Source organism: Halichoerus grypus, chromosome 4, assembly GCF_964656455.1.
Source record: "Halichoerus grypus chromosome 4, mHalGry1.hap1.1, whole genome shotgun sequence".
Classification (NCBI taxonomy): domain Eukaryota; kingdom Metazoa; phylum Chordata; class Mammalia; order Carnivora; family Phocidae; genus Halichoerus; species Halichoerus grypus.
Genome location: NC_135715.1, coordinates 182,456,152 through 182,472,595, shown reverse-complemented (window position 1 = coordinate 182,472,595; position 16,444 = coordinate 182,456,152). Strand labels below are relative to the sequence as shown.

Sequence of the window (16,444 nt, the reverse complement as noted above, 5' to 3'; positions counted from 1 at the left end):
ATCTTACTAAGAGCAATTAACATAGGTTTAAAAAAAGTAGTTGAAGTCATTATTTATTCTTTTAGATTGTTGTTTACAATTTGTGCAATATTTAAATTGATATGCCCTTGAAATGCCCCCAAATGATTTGTGCCTATATAATTACATTTCATATTTTATTGTTGTCGATTTTGTAATACATATTTATACATTTAAGCTTCCTTGAAAATTCTAAGCTTTTAGTATTTTTATGGATACTCAATAAATAGTAGCTGTTATGATGATGATGAAAAAGCTTGAAGAGAAGGGCAGATTCAAATGAAGTACGATTTTGATTTGTGAAGTTTAGGCAGGTGTTAAAGGTTGTTGATAATGTTTGTTGAGTCGGTGACTTCATGGTGAAAGAGAAATGTTAGTCTTTATTATAAAGGTTGCATTTGCTGTTGGTAAATGGTAACATTGCCCTGGCTTGCATTTTCCCTCCTGGGGCATGACAAAATGCTATTTCTTGTATATCCTTCAAGAAATATTCCTTTATAAACATGCATTTAGAGAAGATGTCTGTCCATTTGTTTCTCTACAGGTGGGATATGACATGCAGCTTGTTTTCCCCCCTTTGAACAATGAACTAAATAGATACTATAATAATTATAATAATATTATAAATATAATAATAACAATAGTTAGCATTGTTGTGCCAGGCACTGTGCCATAAACATATGCCATGCATTATTCTTTTTACGTTCACCAGCCACTGACAGAGAAAGAAGCTGAGGAACAGAGAGGGTAAGAAACATGCCCAAGGTCACACAGCTAGTGGGCCCGGGCTTCAAACGCAGGGGCCTGACTGCAGAGCCTGGATGTTCAGTCACTGTCTTCCTCATGAGCATCGTGAGGGTGATCTGTGTCAGCTCAGAAAGCCTTGCTTGCTCTCTTTGATGTTCAGGCCTTCCACATTTCCATCAGGTCTGTTACGTCTGTGCTCTGCTCTGTGCCCGGGGCGTCTCCAGCTGCCAGTCTCTGCGTCTCTCTGCGGGCGCTCTCAGAGCCCCAGTTGCCCGCTTGGCAGCAGGCACTCTGCACCCACCACCGTGGTCCTCCAGCGAGGAGCTAAACACCGCAGCTCCCTCGCTCTTGGATGGGATCACACTGAGGGTGTGTAATCTACCCTGATTCCCCGAGTGCCTGATCTGGGGTGTGTTCCAGTGACCCACCGGTAATGTTACTGGAGTCGGATTCTTGGGCCCCACAAGAGAAACGAGGCTGGACCCCAAAATCAAAGGCCCAGGCAAGGCTTTCTTGTGGCTGCCACTTGAACTGAAGGGAGACTCAGCACCAACAGAGTGTGGTTAGGCTGACCCCTCCGAGCAATGAGCAACAGGGAGGCCTCGCTTATCTGGAGAAAGTTCCAGTTCACTATGCTAATGAGGGAAGGGGGAAAAAAATGCCTCTATCTGATTGGTTAGCAAGGGCCTAGTTCTGATTGGTTGGCAAGGCCTCGTCCTGATTGGTTGGCAGAGCCTCGTCCTGATTGGTTGGCAGGGCCTCATCCTGATTGGTTGATATTGGCAGGCAATTCAGGCAGCTTACTGGTGCTTTTGGAGCAGGGGCTTCAGGTTGGTGGAGCCTCTGTTTTCAGTCAAGGTTGTGTATGGAGCTGGGTCCTGGTTCTGCTCTGTAGGAGAAGCGGTTTAACAATACAGCAAACAGAAAGCGCCCCAGGTGCATAAGGTTTTTCATTTGGGGCTTGTTCCCATGGTCCTAACTGTCTCAGTGACTGGCTTGATTCTGCACCCTGATTGCGGGCCTTCCCTTTTCTTTAATTTTTTTAATTGTTATGTTAATCACCATACACGAGCCTTCCCTTTTCTGTGTCACGTCCCCGCTTCCTTACCCTATCTCCTTTGATTCTCAAACAAATGGTTTGCATTGACTCCTTGTCCTATGCTTTGCTTCTGGGGCACCCAGGCTAAGGCTGTGTGGTGTTCCATTGTATGAAGGAACCAGAAAGAAGAATATCAAGATGACTCCAGGATTCTGGCTGGATTAAATGGGTAGTTCAGGAAGGTTGACAGTGGATTAAATTTCGGAGGAAAATCAAGAATTCCATTTTGGATCTTTTTTTAAGTTGGAGGTATCATTATATCCAAGCAGATGTCAAGGAGGCAGCTGGATATGCTCAGTCTTCCGGAAGTTAGAGAGGTCTGTGCTGAGATATATAAGTGGTGCTATTTGAACCCATGATATTTAAAACTTCAGTCCTAGAGGGAACCATGAGTGTGCAGACTGTGGAGAGAGAGAAGGGAGCCTGGAACAGAGAAGAGAGCAAATCATGGGGGGGCCAGGGAGCGTGTTCCTCTGAGGCCAGTCTTCCCTACTCCAGAATAGAGAGAGCTGTGAGACTCAAAGCTGCTTCTAGTGGGAATAACTCAATGTCCATGTGGTGCATCAGCCCGTCTAAATGCAATGGAGGACAGGCAACAAGGGAGCAGAGAGTTTCTCATGTTTGTACTGGAAGTGTACCCACTGTGGGTTCAGGGGGAGAACTGAGCTCATGAAACTTCTTCACCTAAAGTAAGAGGTGACCCTTTCATTCATGGAAAGTCAGATTGCACAAATATAAATTGACATGGAGAGTCTACTTCCAAATTAAATAGATATTAGGTAAAAAGCAGCTAAAAAAAAGAAACGTTTTCCACTAAAAGGACAGAAAAATCATTAGCCATATGAAATTTTAAAAAAGATCTGGCATATTTCTCCACTCTTGATTTGTGTCACTAACATAATCGTAATGACACTTTGATTTTTTTTCTTGCTTTGTTTTGCAAGTTCCTTGCTTTGCTAAACAGCTCAAGATTTATAAATGTCATCGACAGAATGAAAGTAGTAGGGGAACTATAACCAAGTTGTGTGTACGTGTGTGTGTGTGTGTGTATACACATGGAATAATTCAAGCTTATTGTATGCTTTAAATTCCGATTGAAAAGGGCAAGGTTGATGTTTCTTATTTTTGTGATTAATAGATCATTTGTGCTTTTATTATTAGAATTTGCTCAAACTCTAATTTTCCAGGCTTTTGTCAGCCAAGTGAGCATGTTTGTGTTAGAAGACAATACTTAAGAATCAGCCAGCCCTCTGCCTTTTTAATCTTCCTTCTTAGGGTCAACCAGGACCACTGGGGCCACAAGGTCCTATTGGACCCCTGGGACTGCCGGGACCCATTGGCATTCCAGGAGAGAAAGGGATGAGAGGTGACAGTGGTCCTCCTGGGGCAGCAGGTGACAAAGGTGATAAGGTAAGACTCTTCTTAAGTGAGAAATTCTTACTAACAACTCACCAGTGCTACCATGCCTGATTTTTTTTCCAGCATAAAGTTTGTATTTCTTTTTTTTAATTTTATTTTATTATGTTATGTTAATTACCATACATTACATCATTAGTTTTTGATGTAGTGTTTCATGATTCATTGTTTGCGTATAACACCCAGTGCTCCATGCAGAACGTGCCCTCTTTAATACTCATCACCAGGCTAACCCATCCCCCCACCCCCCTCCCCTCTAGAACCCTCCGTTTGTTTCTCAGAGTCCATAGTCTCTCATGGTTCGTCTCCCCCTCTGAGTCCCCCCCTTCATTTTTCCCTTCCTGCTATCTTCTTCTTCTTCTTCTTCTTTTTTTTTTTTTTAACATATAATGTATTATTTGTTTCAGAGGTACAGGTCTGTGATTCATCAGTCTTAAGCGTTCACCATAGCACATACCCTCCCCAGTGTCTATCACCCAGCCACCCCATCCCTCCCAACCCCCACCACTCCAGCAACCCTCAGTTTGTTTCATGAGATTAAGAATTCCTCATATCAGTGAGATCATATGATACATGACTTTCTCTGATTGACTTATTTTGCTTAGCATAATACCCTCTAGTTCCATCCACGTCATTACAAATGCATGCCAGATTTTTTTTATAATCACAAGTAGTCCGTACTAGCACCTTATAATAAATTAAGTCTAAACTTATCTTCCGTAATCAGCCCTCATTCCCTAACTCTTTTCCAGAGGAGCATGTCTTTCTAGACTTTTCTATGCACTTAAATACATGTGTGTACCCAATGAAGGGTTGTATTCTTTGATGGCTTTCCTAAAAACCTAAGTGATATATTTATCATGCTAAGCCTTTCTTTTTTTAGTCAACCATATGGCTTAGAGATCATTGCATATCAATTTATGTAGATTAAACTTATTCTCTCAAAAATACTGCACAATATGCCACAATATAGATAAAACTATAGTTTATTCCCTGTTGATATCCTGTCCCAACTTTGTGTTGTGCCAGGTGCAAAAGCAATCCTGTAAATTACCTGTGTTAAATTTAAGAGTTTATTTCTCTTGGAGAGACAGATTCTGAGAAGTTGAATTTCTGGCATATAGGGTATCGAATGTTTTCTTTGAACAGATGCTGCCAAGTTGGCTTCCTAAGTACAAAAAGAAAAGTACAAAAGGTTTTTTCAAATATTGGCATTTAAGTTAATTAATGTAAAAAGGGGCGCCCGGGTGGCTCAGTCAGTTAAGCGTCCAACTCTTGGTTTCAGCTTAGGTCACGATCTCAGGGTTCTGAGATCGAGCCCTGTGTAGTGCTCTGCACTCAGGGAGGAGTCGGCTTGGGATTCTCTCTCTCCCTCTGCCCGCCTCCTTTCTCTAAAATAAATAAATCTTTTAAAAAAAGTTAATGTAAAAAATAAATGACAACTGCTAAGAGTTTTTTAAAAAATGAGTTATTAATTATTTATGTTTTCAAGTAAATCAGTCTGTTAATCTAATACTTTAGTAACTTTTGTATCTTTGTTTTCTGGGATGTTAGGGTCCAACTGGTGTTCCTGGATTTCCAGGTTTGGATGGCATACCTGTAAGTATCCTTAAATTTTTTCCATTTTTTTTTAAAAGGAAAAGCACTCATCAAAGCCCTTAAAATCACATTTTATCTCTCACTATATATATTTATTTGGCAAACTCTTCTTTATTTTCTCCTGGTAGTACATGGAAGGATGCTTGCATTTTAATGTTGTGTAATAACTTTGAGACCAAAACACTACTTGAAAAGCAAGGTTTTCAAACAGATTAGAGAAAAACATTCCAAAATCTAAGCTACATGTACTTGCCATGTTCTAGAAATAAATGTATACTCATAGTGAAAGTTTTTATTTGCTGGTTAGTTTTAACAGAGGAAGGGGGCTTAATCTCTCATTTCTAATATGAAAACCAAATGAAAGGAGAGAAAGGTGTTTCAAGGGCTTTATAATCCATTAGAGTCTTTCTAAGGATTTTTAAAAAGGTGCTCTCCCAAATCTCTCAGAATATTCCAAACTAAATTAATTTCAGTTGGGCTATATTAAAATTTATCTGTATTTTTAATGCGCTACATAGTACTTGTGGGCGGGAAGGAAGTTTCACAAATTCAATAACACATGAGTCAAAGTTGCCATAATTTGGGTACCCATATTGCAGAAACTTTGTGTTACAGTATTCCTGCAAAAACACCTCACTCATCAGCTTGTTTCTTACAGGGGCACCCAGGGCCTCCTGGATCCAGAGGCAAGCCTGGCATGCACGGCTATAATGGTTCACGAGGTGATCCAGGGCTTCCAGGAGAGAGAGGAGTTCCTGGCCCAGGAGGCCCCCCAGTAAGACCCCCACAGCTCATCCTAAGGGGAATCTTAAGTGAAGGGCTCTACAAGGGGCACGAACTTGATGTGTTCAAGAAACAGTGTTCATACAAGTGTGCTGGGAGCATGGTGAATGAATGGGGGTGGCTGGAGGGTGAAGACAGAGAGGTGTGCAAGACCCAGAGCTCTTGGGCCTTGCACACTGTGGGAGGAGTTTCTCTACATGCCATGGGAAGGCACCGGGGGGGGGGGGGTTACAAGGAAGGAAGCAGTATGATCTGATTGATGTTCCATTAAGATGCTCTAGGCTGTCGTGCGGACAATGGATAGTAAGGGAAGGAGCAGGGAGGTCAGTAAGCAAAACTTCCATTGTTTATCATTCAGGGTTCACAGCAGACTCATAAACCCGCTAGGTATTTCAAACAGGAAGGCATTTCATAGAGGGAATTTGACACATATTGGAAAGGTTGGAGGAGTGGATTTCAGGGACCACTGCTGGACTGTGATTCCAAGGGCTTGCACTTAGCTGAGATCCAGCAGCCAGGAGGCTTTCCTGCACATGACCACTGCCTCCCACCCCCATGTCCAGACACCGGCAAACAAACACTCAAGTTTCTAACCTTACCTGCTTGGCAGTAACGACAATACAGGAAGAGGATGTCTTCCTCACTTCTGCCTTCCAAATCTCATAAGCACATCTCCTCGGTGGATCCTAAGTCCCATTTCAGCTGCAAAGGGATCTGGGAGATGTAGTGTTAGCTTTCTCATCCCCATGATGCAATAAGAAAAAGGGAAGGCATTTGAATGGATGTTTAGAAACAGTTGACAATATCCAGCACTTCAGAAAACGTTACTGCTTTTAGGTTTTTTTTTATTCAGAAATGTGGACTTTTATTTAAATATGAATTTAGCAAGAACTATTCTTTCCGTACCCCTGATATTCCCTTTCTCTCTCTTTTCCTTTTTCTCACATAAAGATTGGAGATGATTTGGCCTTTTAAAACTGGTTTTCTGAGACTTCGGGAGCCTTTCCACTTCCCTGTAAATACTATTTCCCAAGATTCCTTCTAAAAGGTTTTCTTACCATCACCACTGTAATCATCCTGCTTTCTCCTCATGGGTTTTCCATTTGCTCTCAATTCTTGTGTGACTGACCTGAACACAGAACTCAAAAACAATTTCCAAATTTACATCTTTCTTTAATACCAAGGAAGAACAACAACCATCTTCTGTAGTTAAGCTTCTCAACCACCCTTTGTTTTCAAACTCAGCCATTTGAAGGCTCAAGTGCAGTCTGGTGAATGCACGTTTCTTAAGATCTTCAAATTGGGTCAAACCCCATTCTGCTGAGTGTCCATGAATGTTCAGAAGAGGAGGAATTCTCGATTTTAGCTTTCCCACAGCGTGCCGTGGTGACCACGATACTGAAGTTTGCCATAATGGTGTCTTTGCAAAGCAGCTTTCTTCCCCTTGGCCCATTTCATTTACAGTCGGTCCTCACTTTGCCCAGTAGTGTGAGGCATGAAGAATGACCATGCAAGCTGGCCCCACACAAGCAACCTTAACATCCAATGGGAAAAAGTAGTATTGTTCCATGACCTCTAATACGTTTTGTTAAAATATTAAAAACTCTCTTCGTGTGAGTTATAAATACATAGGGAAAATTTTTAAAAAACTAATATTGATTTAGTACACTGTCATTTAAAACACACACAGTGAGAATTGAAGTGTCTCAGGTCTTTGCAAACACTTACCGAGAGTGTGTTAAACAGGGCCTTCTGGCCGTGTGACTTACAGTAATGAAGTGAGTACGTCTTTCTGTGCTCTGGTGAACTGTCATACTATTTCTGAGTTTGGATCAGCTTTTAGTGCTGTGAACTGTATCTCAGAGTCCCTTTGCGATGAGGGTCTTGAGCCTGCGCCATGTCCTCTGGCAATCTTTAACCTTTTTGTCCCAGCCATTTCCCTTTTTTGTGTTGAGAACTTTGTCTTCGTGGAGTCCCTCTGGCTCAGGAGTTTCAACATTCCACGATTGCTCAGTTATTTCTTCTAAGACTCCACTTACATTCTGTCTGTATTTCACTGCCAGCTTTATCATTTTTCATTCCCTCACTTATTTTCATCTTTGATGGCCAATTGCCTCTTGCGGTGGGGTCTATTTTCATGAAATATCATTTGGGTTTATCACTGGGAGATAAGGAGGGAACACAACTACACACTTTGCTCGTGTGTGTGCGTGCGTGTGCGCACGCGTTTGCGCCTACTGACTCACAGATGTGCAATGATCAATCATTAACAGACTGAAAAGAGTGATGGGACCAGGGATCATGATTCCCATCTGTTACTTATCCATGCCGATGAGCTAGTGGTGTAGTTACTCAGTTAATAGAAGGTGGTAACTGAAATTTGAACCATTTAGTTGGAGGACTGGTGCTATTTAACTTAACTGTGGAACTAAAATTCATGCATATTGGAACTGTGTGAAGCAAGGACTGCCTGTGTAGGCCCATCTGATTTCTCAAGGGAAACAGTTGCTGTAACTTACCATAAAAGCCTTAAGTGTCTCCCATTGGAAGCACAGTCAGGACTTTTCCAGAAGGGATTAACTTTGAAATCTGCATGTCCTGCACGGGAGCTTGATACATGAAGATGGTAGAATTCTTATGTGATAACCAAGTTAAGATATGTTAAGATATCCAGTAGGAAACCTTTGGGGGAAAAAAGAATATATTGAGTTATTTCATTCACTTTTTAAAAATACTCTCAGTAAGCTTGCAGCTGCTTACAAAAACCTTCCAAAAAGAAGATATGTTTTTAAAAGTTAATCTTAGGACGCCTGGGTGGCTCAGTCGTTAAGCGTCTGCCTTCGGCTCAGGTCATGATCCCGGGGTCCTGGGATCGAGTCCCACATCGGGCTCCCTGCTCGGCGGGAAGCCTGCTTCTCCCTCTCCCACTCCCCCTGCTTACATTCCCTCTCTCACTGTGTCTCTCTCTGTCAAATAAATAAATAAAATCTTTAAAAAAAAAAAAAATAAATAAAAAAAAATAAAATAAAAGTTAATCTTAAAAGAATACAGAGGCTCTATTTTGAACACAACAACTGAAATGAAATCAATTTTTAAAAAACGATGTCTAGGGCATAAATTATTAACTGACAATTGCAAAATTGTTTACTTGTAAGAATAATACATATGAATTATTGTGTTTGAGGAAAAATGTAATTTTCCTGTTGAATAATTAGTAAATGGCTATGTATATTATTATATAATGTAACACTTACATATATATTTATAACATATGTGTATATTAATAGATACTCTGTCTTTGGAGATTCATTAATAGATCTTAACTGAATATTGAATAAATATGTATGAGAACCTTAGGATGATAGCAATAATGAAGAGAAAAAAGAAATCTCCACTAATAAAACATGACTATAATGGTATTTTACTGGTAATATTTCATACAAAAAAGAAAATGCTGAAATAGTAATATGCTTTTTTCCCCCTCTTAAGTGAATATTTTATTTTCAGGGCCTTCCTGGGGAAAGTGGAGAAAAAGGAAATTCAGTGTTCATTTTAGGTGCCATTAAAGGTATTCAGGTAAGCTTTATGATCATGGTGGGTTGAAAAAAATTATTTTTCCATCTAGGTAAACCCAGCCAGGAAACACATGGACATATCTCTTTTGAAGTGTCATGGAGCACACTGTTTTTATCATTACCCTGCCTCTCTCGATGGCACCATACTTCTTGTGTGAAGGCACTTGGCTTTAATTGCTCTGGCTGTAAATTCCAGTATCTCCTAACTGTTCTTGCAAAGTGTGACAGACACAGTTATTTCAGGGTTTCTCAGTCTTGGTACTATTGGCATCTGGGGCCAGATAATCATTTGTTGTGGGTGCTGACCCTGTGCATTTTAGGATGTTGAACAGTATCCCTGCCTTTACCTACTAGATGCCAATAGTATCCCCCCACCTAAATAATATCTCCAGATATTACCAAATGTGCCCAGGGAAGAAAAATCACCCCAGCTGAGAAGCACTGATTTATTTCTAGATAGAATGTTGTAATGATAATACTTACCATCCAGGATAAGAGAAGTCACCACTTTTGAACTTGAAAATTATGGAAACCTTATAGCACTATCCTGGGTAAATTAAATGCTTTCGTGTTTTTGTATACAATGATATACAAACATTCAGAAATAAACTCTTGAATGACCACCTATATCTCTAATATGAGTACCCTGAATAAGCAGAAGATCAGTAGATATAAATCAAGAGGAAAAATATGGTACATTTGCAAAACATGGTCATTTCTCTTAAGGAAGAATATTCTACAACGGTTAGATAAAACTTAAATTTCTGCTGTTAGACCCTAAGTTTCACCTGAGTGGTGATTCCTTTAGTGAGCTCACAGTATTCATTTGTAACCTCTGAGCCTATACACACTTGTTAAGCAGCAGGAACTATGCTTTTGTTTATGGCTTAAATGATATGTTAAGCTTAGCATCAAAAGCAGGGTCATTCTAGGAACCAGTATGGTGTATTAGAAGGAGTAAACTGACCCTTACCAACCACTGTGACTTTGGGCAACCCCCTCAACCTCTCTGAGCCTCATTTTCCTTATTTGTGAAGGAAAATAAAGTAATATCTACCCTGCCTTCCTCTCAGTGCTGATGATCCATTGTAATAATTTATATGAAAACACGTCAACTATAATGCACGGTACAATAATAGTCATGATGAGTTTTTAAAATTTAAATTCAGTATAGTTGACATACAGTATTTTATTAGTTTCAGGGGTAGAATTTAGTGATTCATTAGTTGCATATAATACCCAGTGCTCATTACATCAAGTTCCCTCCTTAATGCCCATCATCCAATTATCCCTTCCCCCCACCTACCTCCCCTTCAGCAACCCTCAGTTTGTTCCCATAGTAAGAGTCTCTTATGGTTGGCCTCCCTCTTTGATTTCATCTTATTTTATTTTTCTTTCCTCCCCTATGTTCATCTGTTTTATTTATTAAATTCCACATATGAGTGAAATCATATGGTATTTGTCTTTCTCATTTCGCTTAGCATAATATCCTCTAGTTCCATCCATGTCGTTGCAGATGGCAAGATTTCATTCTTTCTGATGGCTGAGTAATATTCCATTGTGTGTATATACCACATCTTCTTTATCCATTCATCTGTCAATGGACATCTGGGCTTGTTCCATATTTTGGCTATTGTGAACATTGCTGCTATGAACATTGGGGTGCATGTGCCCCTTCAAATCACTGTTTGTATCCTTTGGATAAATGTCTACTAGTGCAATTGCTGGGTCATATAGTAGCTCTCTTTTTAACTTTTTGAGGAACCTCCATACTGTTTTCCAGAGTGGCTGCACCAGTTTGCATTCCCATCAACAGTGCAAGAAGGTTCCCCTTTTTCCACCTCCTCGTCAACATCTGTTGTTTCCTGAGTTGTTAATTTTAGCTATTCTGAACAATTTTAGTCATGATGCATATTTTTTTTGCAATAGTGCAAGAAAGAATAAGTGAGATAGAAGGAGAAGTGGATATAGAGAATTCCTCATCTTAAAGAGAAACAGAAGATCCCAAATAAAAATGGTCTGCAGAGGGGCACCTGGGAGGCTCAGTTGGTTAAGTGTCTGACTCTTGATTTTGGCTCCAGTCATGATCTCAGAGTTGTGAGATTGAGCCCCACTTAAGATCCTCTCTCCTGCTCCCTCTGCCCCTATCCCTGCTCTCTCCCTCTCTAAAAAACAAACAAAAAAAGGTCTGCAGATCAATAACCTTAGAGAACCAATACTTTTAAGAGCTCATATCTACTTCACAGCCATTTGGATGGTTATTAAAAAAAACCCAGAAAATCCTAAGTGTTGACAATTATAGGGAGAAATCTGAGCTCTTCTGCATTGCTGGTGGGAATGGAATTAGTATCGCTGCTCTGGAAAATGGTATGATGGCTCCTCAAAAAATTAAATGTAGAATTACCTTATGATCCAGCAATTCCATTTCCAGGTATATACCCAAAAGAAATGAAAGCAGGGTCTCAAACAGATATTTGTACACCCATGTTCCTAGTAGCATTATTCACAATAGCCAAGAGGTGGAAGCAACCCACGTGCCCATTGTTGGATGAATGGATAAACAGAATGGGATCTATACATACAACCCAGTATTATTCAGCCTTCAAAAGGATGGGAATCATGACACCTGCTACAATGTGGATGAAGCCTGGAGGTCATCATGCTAAGTGACATAAGCCAGTCACAAAAGGACAGATAATGTATGATTCCACTTATATGAGGTTCCTAGAGTAGTCACATTCACAGAGACCAAGAGTAGAATGGTGCTTGCTAGGAGCCAGGGGGAGGGGAAATGTATTTAATGGCTCCAGTTTCCACCAGGGAAGAGGAAAATGTTCTGGAGATGGAAGATTGTGATGGTTGCACAACAGTGTGAGTGTACTTCACACCGCAGAATTGTACACTTCAAAAGGGCTATAATGCTAACTCTTATCTTATGTAGACTTTATCATATATTTTACATTAAAAAAGAAGCTTTATTCAAGAGAATATACACCCTTGATTCTTTTTTTTCAGCTACTTTTATTTTTATTTTTTTATTATGTTAATCACCATACATTACATCATTAGTTTTTGATGTAGTGTTCCATGATTCACTGTTTGCGTATAACACCCAGTGCTCCATGCAGAACGTGCCCTCCTTAATACCCATCACCAGGCTAACTCATCCCCCCACCCCCTCCCCTCTAGAACCCTCAGTTTGTTTCTCAGAGTCCATCATCTCTCATGGTTCGTCTCCCCCTCCGATATCCCCCCCTTCATTTTTTCCTTCCTACTATCTTTTTTTTTTTTTTTTTTTTTTTTAACATATATGAATTGTGTAAGACTGTTGAATCACAGACCTATCCCTCTGAAACACCCTTTGGTTCTTTAAAGCACTGTAGATGCGCACAGAGGCAGGTGCGAGAGAATTTCCATAAGAATTCCCTTTACATCTACTCTAGGGGGATAAAAAGCAGCAAAGTGTCTATTAGGGGAGGCAAGTTCTGGCAGTTAGACCAGAGACAGTTAAACTGTGATCAAATGGGACCACTGGATTGAGAATTTAGATTGTAAATGGAAAGATGAAAGTCTCACCTTGACTCCGTGTCATCACGACTCGAGCAATCTTTGGTTTCAGCCAAGTAGAAGCAGGATTCTGGGGTTAGGAATGGACACAGAAAGTCCTCTCCACAGAGCCCTCCACGGGTGTCAACGCCGGACAATCGAACAGCCTGCACGGACGGTCCAAATAATTCCTGTGTGGACTCCTCCTTTTACATCATGTGTGTTTTAGGAAAGTGGTGTCGCTCTTCTAAAGCAGTGCATCGTTCCTATTGCAGGGCGACAGAGGGGACCCAGGACCTCCTGGCTTGCCGGTAAGTCTCCCGAGCAGGCCCTGTGCTTCTCTTTGCTCCTCGGTCAGCCTGTGGTCTGCACTGTTTGCATCCTAGCAGGACCAGCTGCATCATTTACAGAGCACACCGGTGCAAAATCAAAGGGTAGATCTCTTGCTCAAAAATTATTAAGAATTTCAAGGTAGTGCCAGCAGAGCGTTAAATCAGGCATGAGCCCCTATGTGACCACACAGGTCCCAGGCCCATGGAACTGTCCTGGAGTCTCAGCAAGCTTCTACTTACCTTCCTCTTCTGTCTTTTAATGATCATTTGGCATTACTCGGGGACATACAGTCTCTTAATATTTGGGAAGCTAAGTTTCCCTCAAGTCTACCTAAATAATACATGTCAAGTAGAAATGATTTTCTCTGTACTATTCTGCCTGCTGAATCAGTAAGTGTGTGTTGCATTTAATTTTTTGCTTCATCTTTATCTCCCTGAAATTTGTAATTCAGTGATTATATTAGTGTTTGCAATTAATCAATCAGTGTTCACAAGATTAAAATTGAAAGTAGTTTGCCTCCAAATTGATTAATATATATAATTTTTGCTTGGTAACTTCTGGCTGTAGACAGGATTACTCTCCCACATTACTTTCCTCGCTATCCCTGAAGCGAGGGTAATCAATGTAATCGATGAGATACTTTCGTGTCACTGTTAAAATAAATACCAATTCATCCTCCTAGAGAGAGTAATTTCTTGCACACTCGCAAATTATTTGATGTGGGCAGGTTTGGCGGGAGAACAGAGAGCCTCTCTCCACACTTCTAGGAACGCACAGCTATAACCCCTCCTTGTGAATTTGTGTGGAATTATGCTACAACCTACATGTTACAGAAAGTGGTGGCTGAGTCACCACCTTAATCTTGAATTGGGGGCATTTCTATTCACATTAATCTGATGGGGCATATTTTAAAAACATAACGAAGAGTATAAATACATTCATATTTTAAAATCAATTATTAATTACTATGAATATTTTAAAAAACATCCGGATGTATGTCAAAGTTGTAACATTTATGCAATTTAGGAATAGCTGGTAACAAGTTTTCTTTGTGCTCTACTTTTGCTATTACAAGATTTATTTGCAAACAAGTAGATTGATTTCTCGGTCTTAATTCAATCCTAAACATAGGAGTTGGTCACACCTGCCGGAGTGCTGCTATCATGGACCTTTTAATGGCCGTGTCAACTGCGGTGAAGGTGCTCCTGCTACAGGGCAGGTGTGTCTGTGACCGTGATTTTTTGGAGGTTTTTATCCATGTGGGATTACACGTAGGTTTTGCTGTGAACGATGAGTTTGAGTTTTGGTAACCAATGCACTGACTGTTCTCATGTTTAGGGATTGAGGGGGGCAAGAGGACCGGCGGGCCCAATGGGACATCCGGGAGAGCCCGGGTTAGCCGTAAGTAGAGCACTGCTCGTTCTGTCCCTCTAAAAACCTGGCCTGGATGTTTAAATTAAACCGACAAACAAACAAAAAGGCAAATTGCAGCCGTGGGTGGGGCGCAGGTGGGTCATTTGAGAGGTTATCACTGATGAATCCACGTACACCCCCCATCACCAGGGTGAGTTTATCGTGAAGCATGGGTCCCCAGGGCAACAAGGAGCCCAGCTGTGAGGGGCAGTCCAGCAGGCATGTCTTAAAATTCAGGGTTTCCTAAGGAGGAACTTGGGGCAACCAACGCCGACACATTGTGATTTCTGTGACTGATAAATTGATTTGTGCATTTTCGCCCTTGATTTAGGGTGCTCCAGGCCATCCTGGGAGACCGGGCTTGAAGGTGGGTGGTCATGAGTAACATGCAACAAATAGAGACTGTCCATGTCCAATGAGCTAAGTGACCGCTGAGCTCTGTCTGAATTATGTCTTTCCCTTAGTAGACTTCCCCAAATACTTTGTAAACTTCAATTAATTGCTTAACCAGAAGTCTTACTTGTTTGTAATTACCTTTTTAATATTCAAAAGCAATTACATTTTTTTTTTTTTTTCCTTTTCTTTCCCAGGGTAATCCTGGCGTGGGAGTCAAGGGGCAAATGGGAGACCCGGTAAGAATCCCCTTTCACCCGGAGGAGCAGGTGCTAAAATGCATGTGCTGCCCAGGTGGCAGAGGCTGTTTTGATTATCACTTAAATTGTGTTCATTATCCAGTCGCTGCCCAATTTTATGGCCGAGAATTTTTTTGCTGAATTATTATGGCGCCATTACCCTTGACCGTAAAATGACAGTTCTGACAAAATTTAACACTAAATTCAAGTTAATGTATATGACGCATTTTACCCTAGCAGAAAGAGATTGAACATTTCTGATAATTTAGTATATCGCAGGGACAGTTTGTTTAATTACTGGTTTGTGTGGCTTAATTTCACAAATTTCCTCAGAATCCTAAACTCCGCCGATAAATAAAAGTATAAATACCTGCAAGCAAAAGCATTTAGCAACAGTCTCCCACTCCCTCCCACCTCACACCCATCCTCACCATCCCTTCCCTCCCTCCCTCACACCCACAGTCCTTTCTGCTGAGGCAGGAAACTTAGCAAAGATAAGCTTTAGAGAGGTATTTTAAGATGGCAGCTCATCTGCAAACAATCTGAATGGCTACCAATTGGTAAGTGGCTCGTGCCACAACTGTGGGCAAGGAGATATTGAACGTCTACTCTGTGCCAAACCAGGACTGGTGCTGGACGTGGGGAGTTAGTAAGACAGACCTGATCCCACTTGCGTGGAGTCCCAGTGTGGTTGGGTAAGTTATGGTAGAGCCGTTGAACAAAATGACTCGATTGCCCGAAATATATTGGAAGACGTCACGATGTGCAGATGTGCCTATGTTATAATGTTGATCAGAAAGCACAGGTTACAAAAGTATAAGCTCAATTTTGTAAAAACAACACGAGACATTAAAATAGACACTTAGAGCAGGATTTTACAACGTCGACACTGCTATTTCCTTGTTGTGGAGGCTGTCCCGTGCATTGTAGGGTAGGATAGTTAGCTGCATCCCTGGCTTCTACCCACTAGATGCCTGAAACTGCCCTTCCTCCCCAGTGGTGACAACCTAAAATGTGTCACGACCTTGCCAGATGTCCCTGGGGGGAGTAGTATGTCCAGTTGCTTACCCCCTCTCGTTAAAAACCACTGACTTAGAGAAATGACTGAAAGGAAACACACTAAAACAAGGTTTTTCAGACTTGGGAAGTCGTGGACCCCTGATAATGTGCTTGTCGAAGCCCCAGAGGCTCATGCAGCCCGGCTTGAGACCCTCCGCCTTGTGGAGTGAGGCAGGCTATGCTAGTCTCGGGACCTCAGCACCAGTGCAATCAGATGCAGTCGC

At 41.2% G+C, this 16,444-nt stretch overlaps 1 protein-coding gene across 1 annotated transcript in view; it reads left to right on the top strand.

Annotated features, from left to right (window-relative positions):
- The window catches only part of COL4A4 (collagen type IV alpha 4 chain), a 118,371-nt gene that overhangs the window by 33,306 nt on the left and 68,621 nt on the right, over positions 1-16,444 (top strand). The window contains exons 5-12 of the mRNA XM_036073722.2: positions 3,140-3,274; positions 4,835-4,879; positions 5,538-5,654; positions 9,170-9,238; positions 13,059-13,094; positions 14,455-14,517; positions 14,861-14,896; positions 15,120-15,161. Of these exons, the coding sequence (XP_035929615.2) occupies positions 3,140-3,274; positions 4,835-4,879; positions 5,538-5,654; positions 9,170-9,238; positions 13,059-13,094; positions 14,455-14,517; positions 14,861-14,896; positions 15,120-15,161 (543 nt within the window). The remainder of the gene's footprint in view (positions 1-3,139; positions 3,275-4,834; positions 4,880-5,537; positions 5,655-9,169; positions 9,239-13,058; positions 13,095-14,454; positions 14,518-14,860; positions 14,897-15,119; positions 15,162-16,444) is intronic.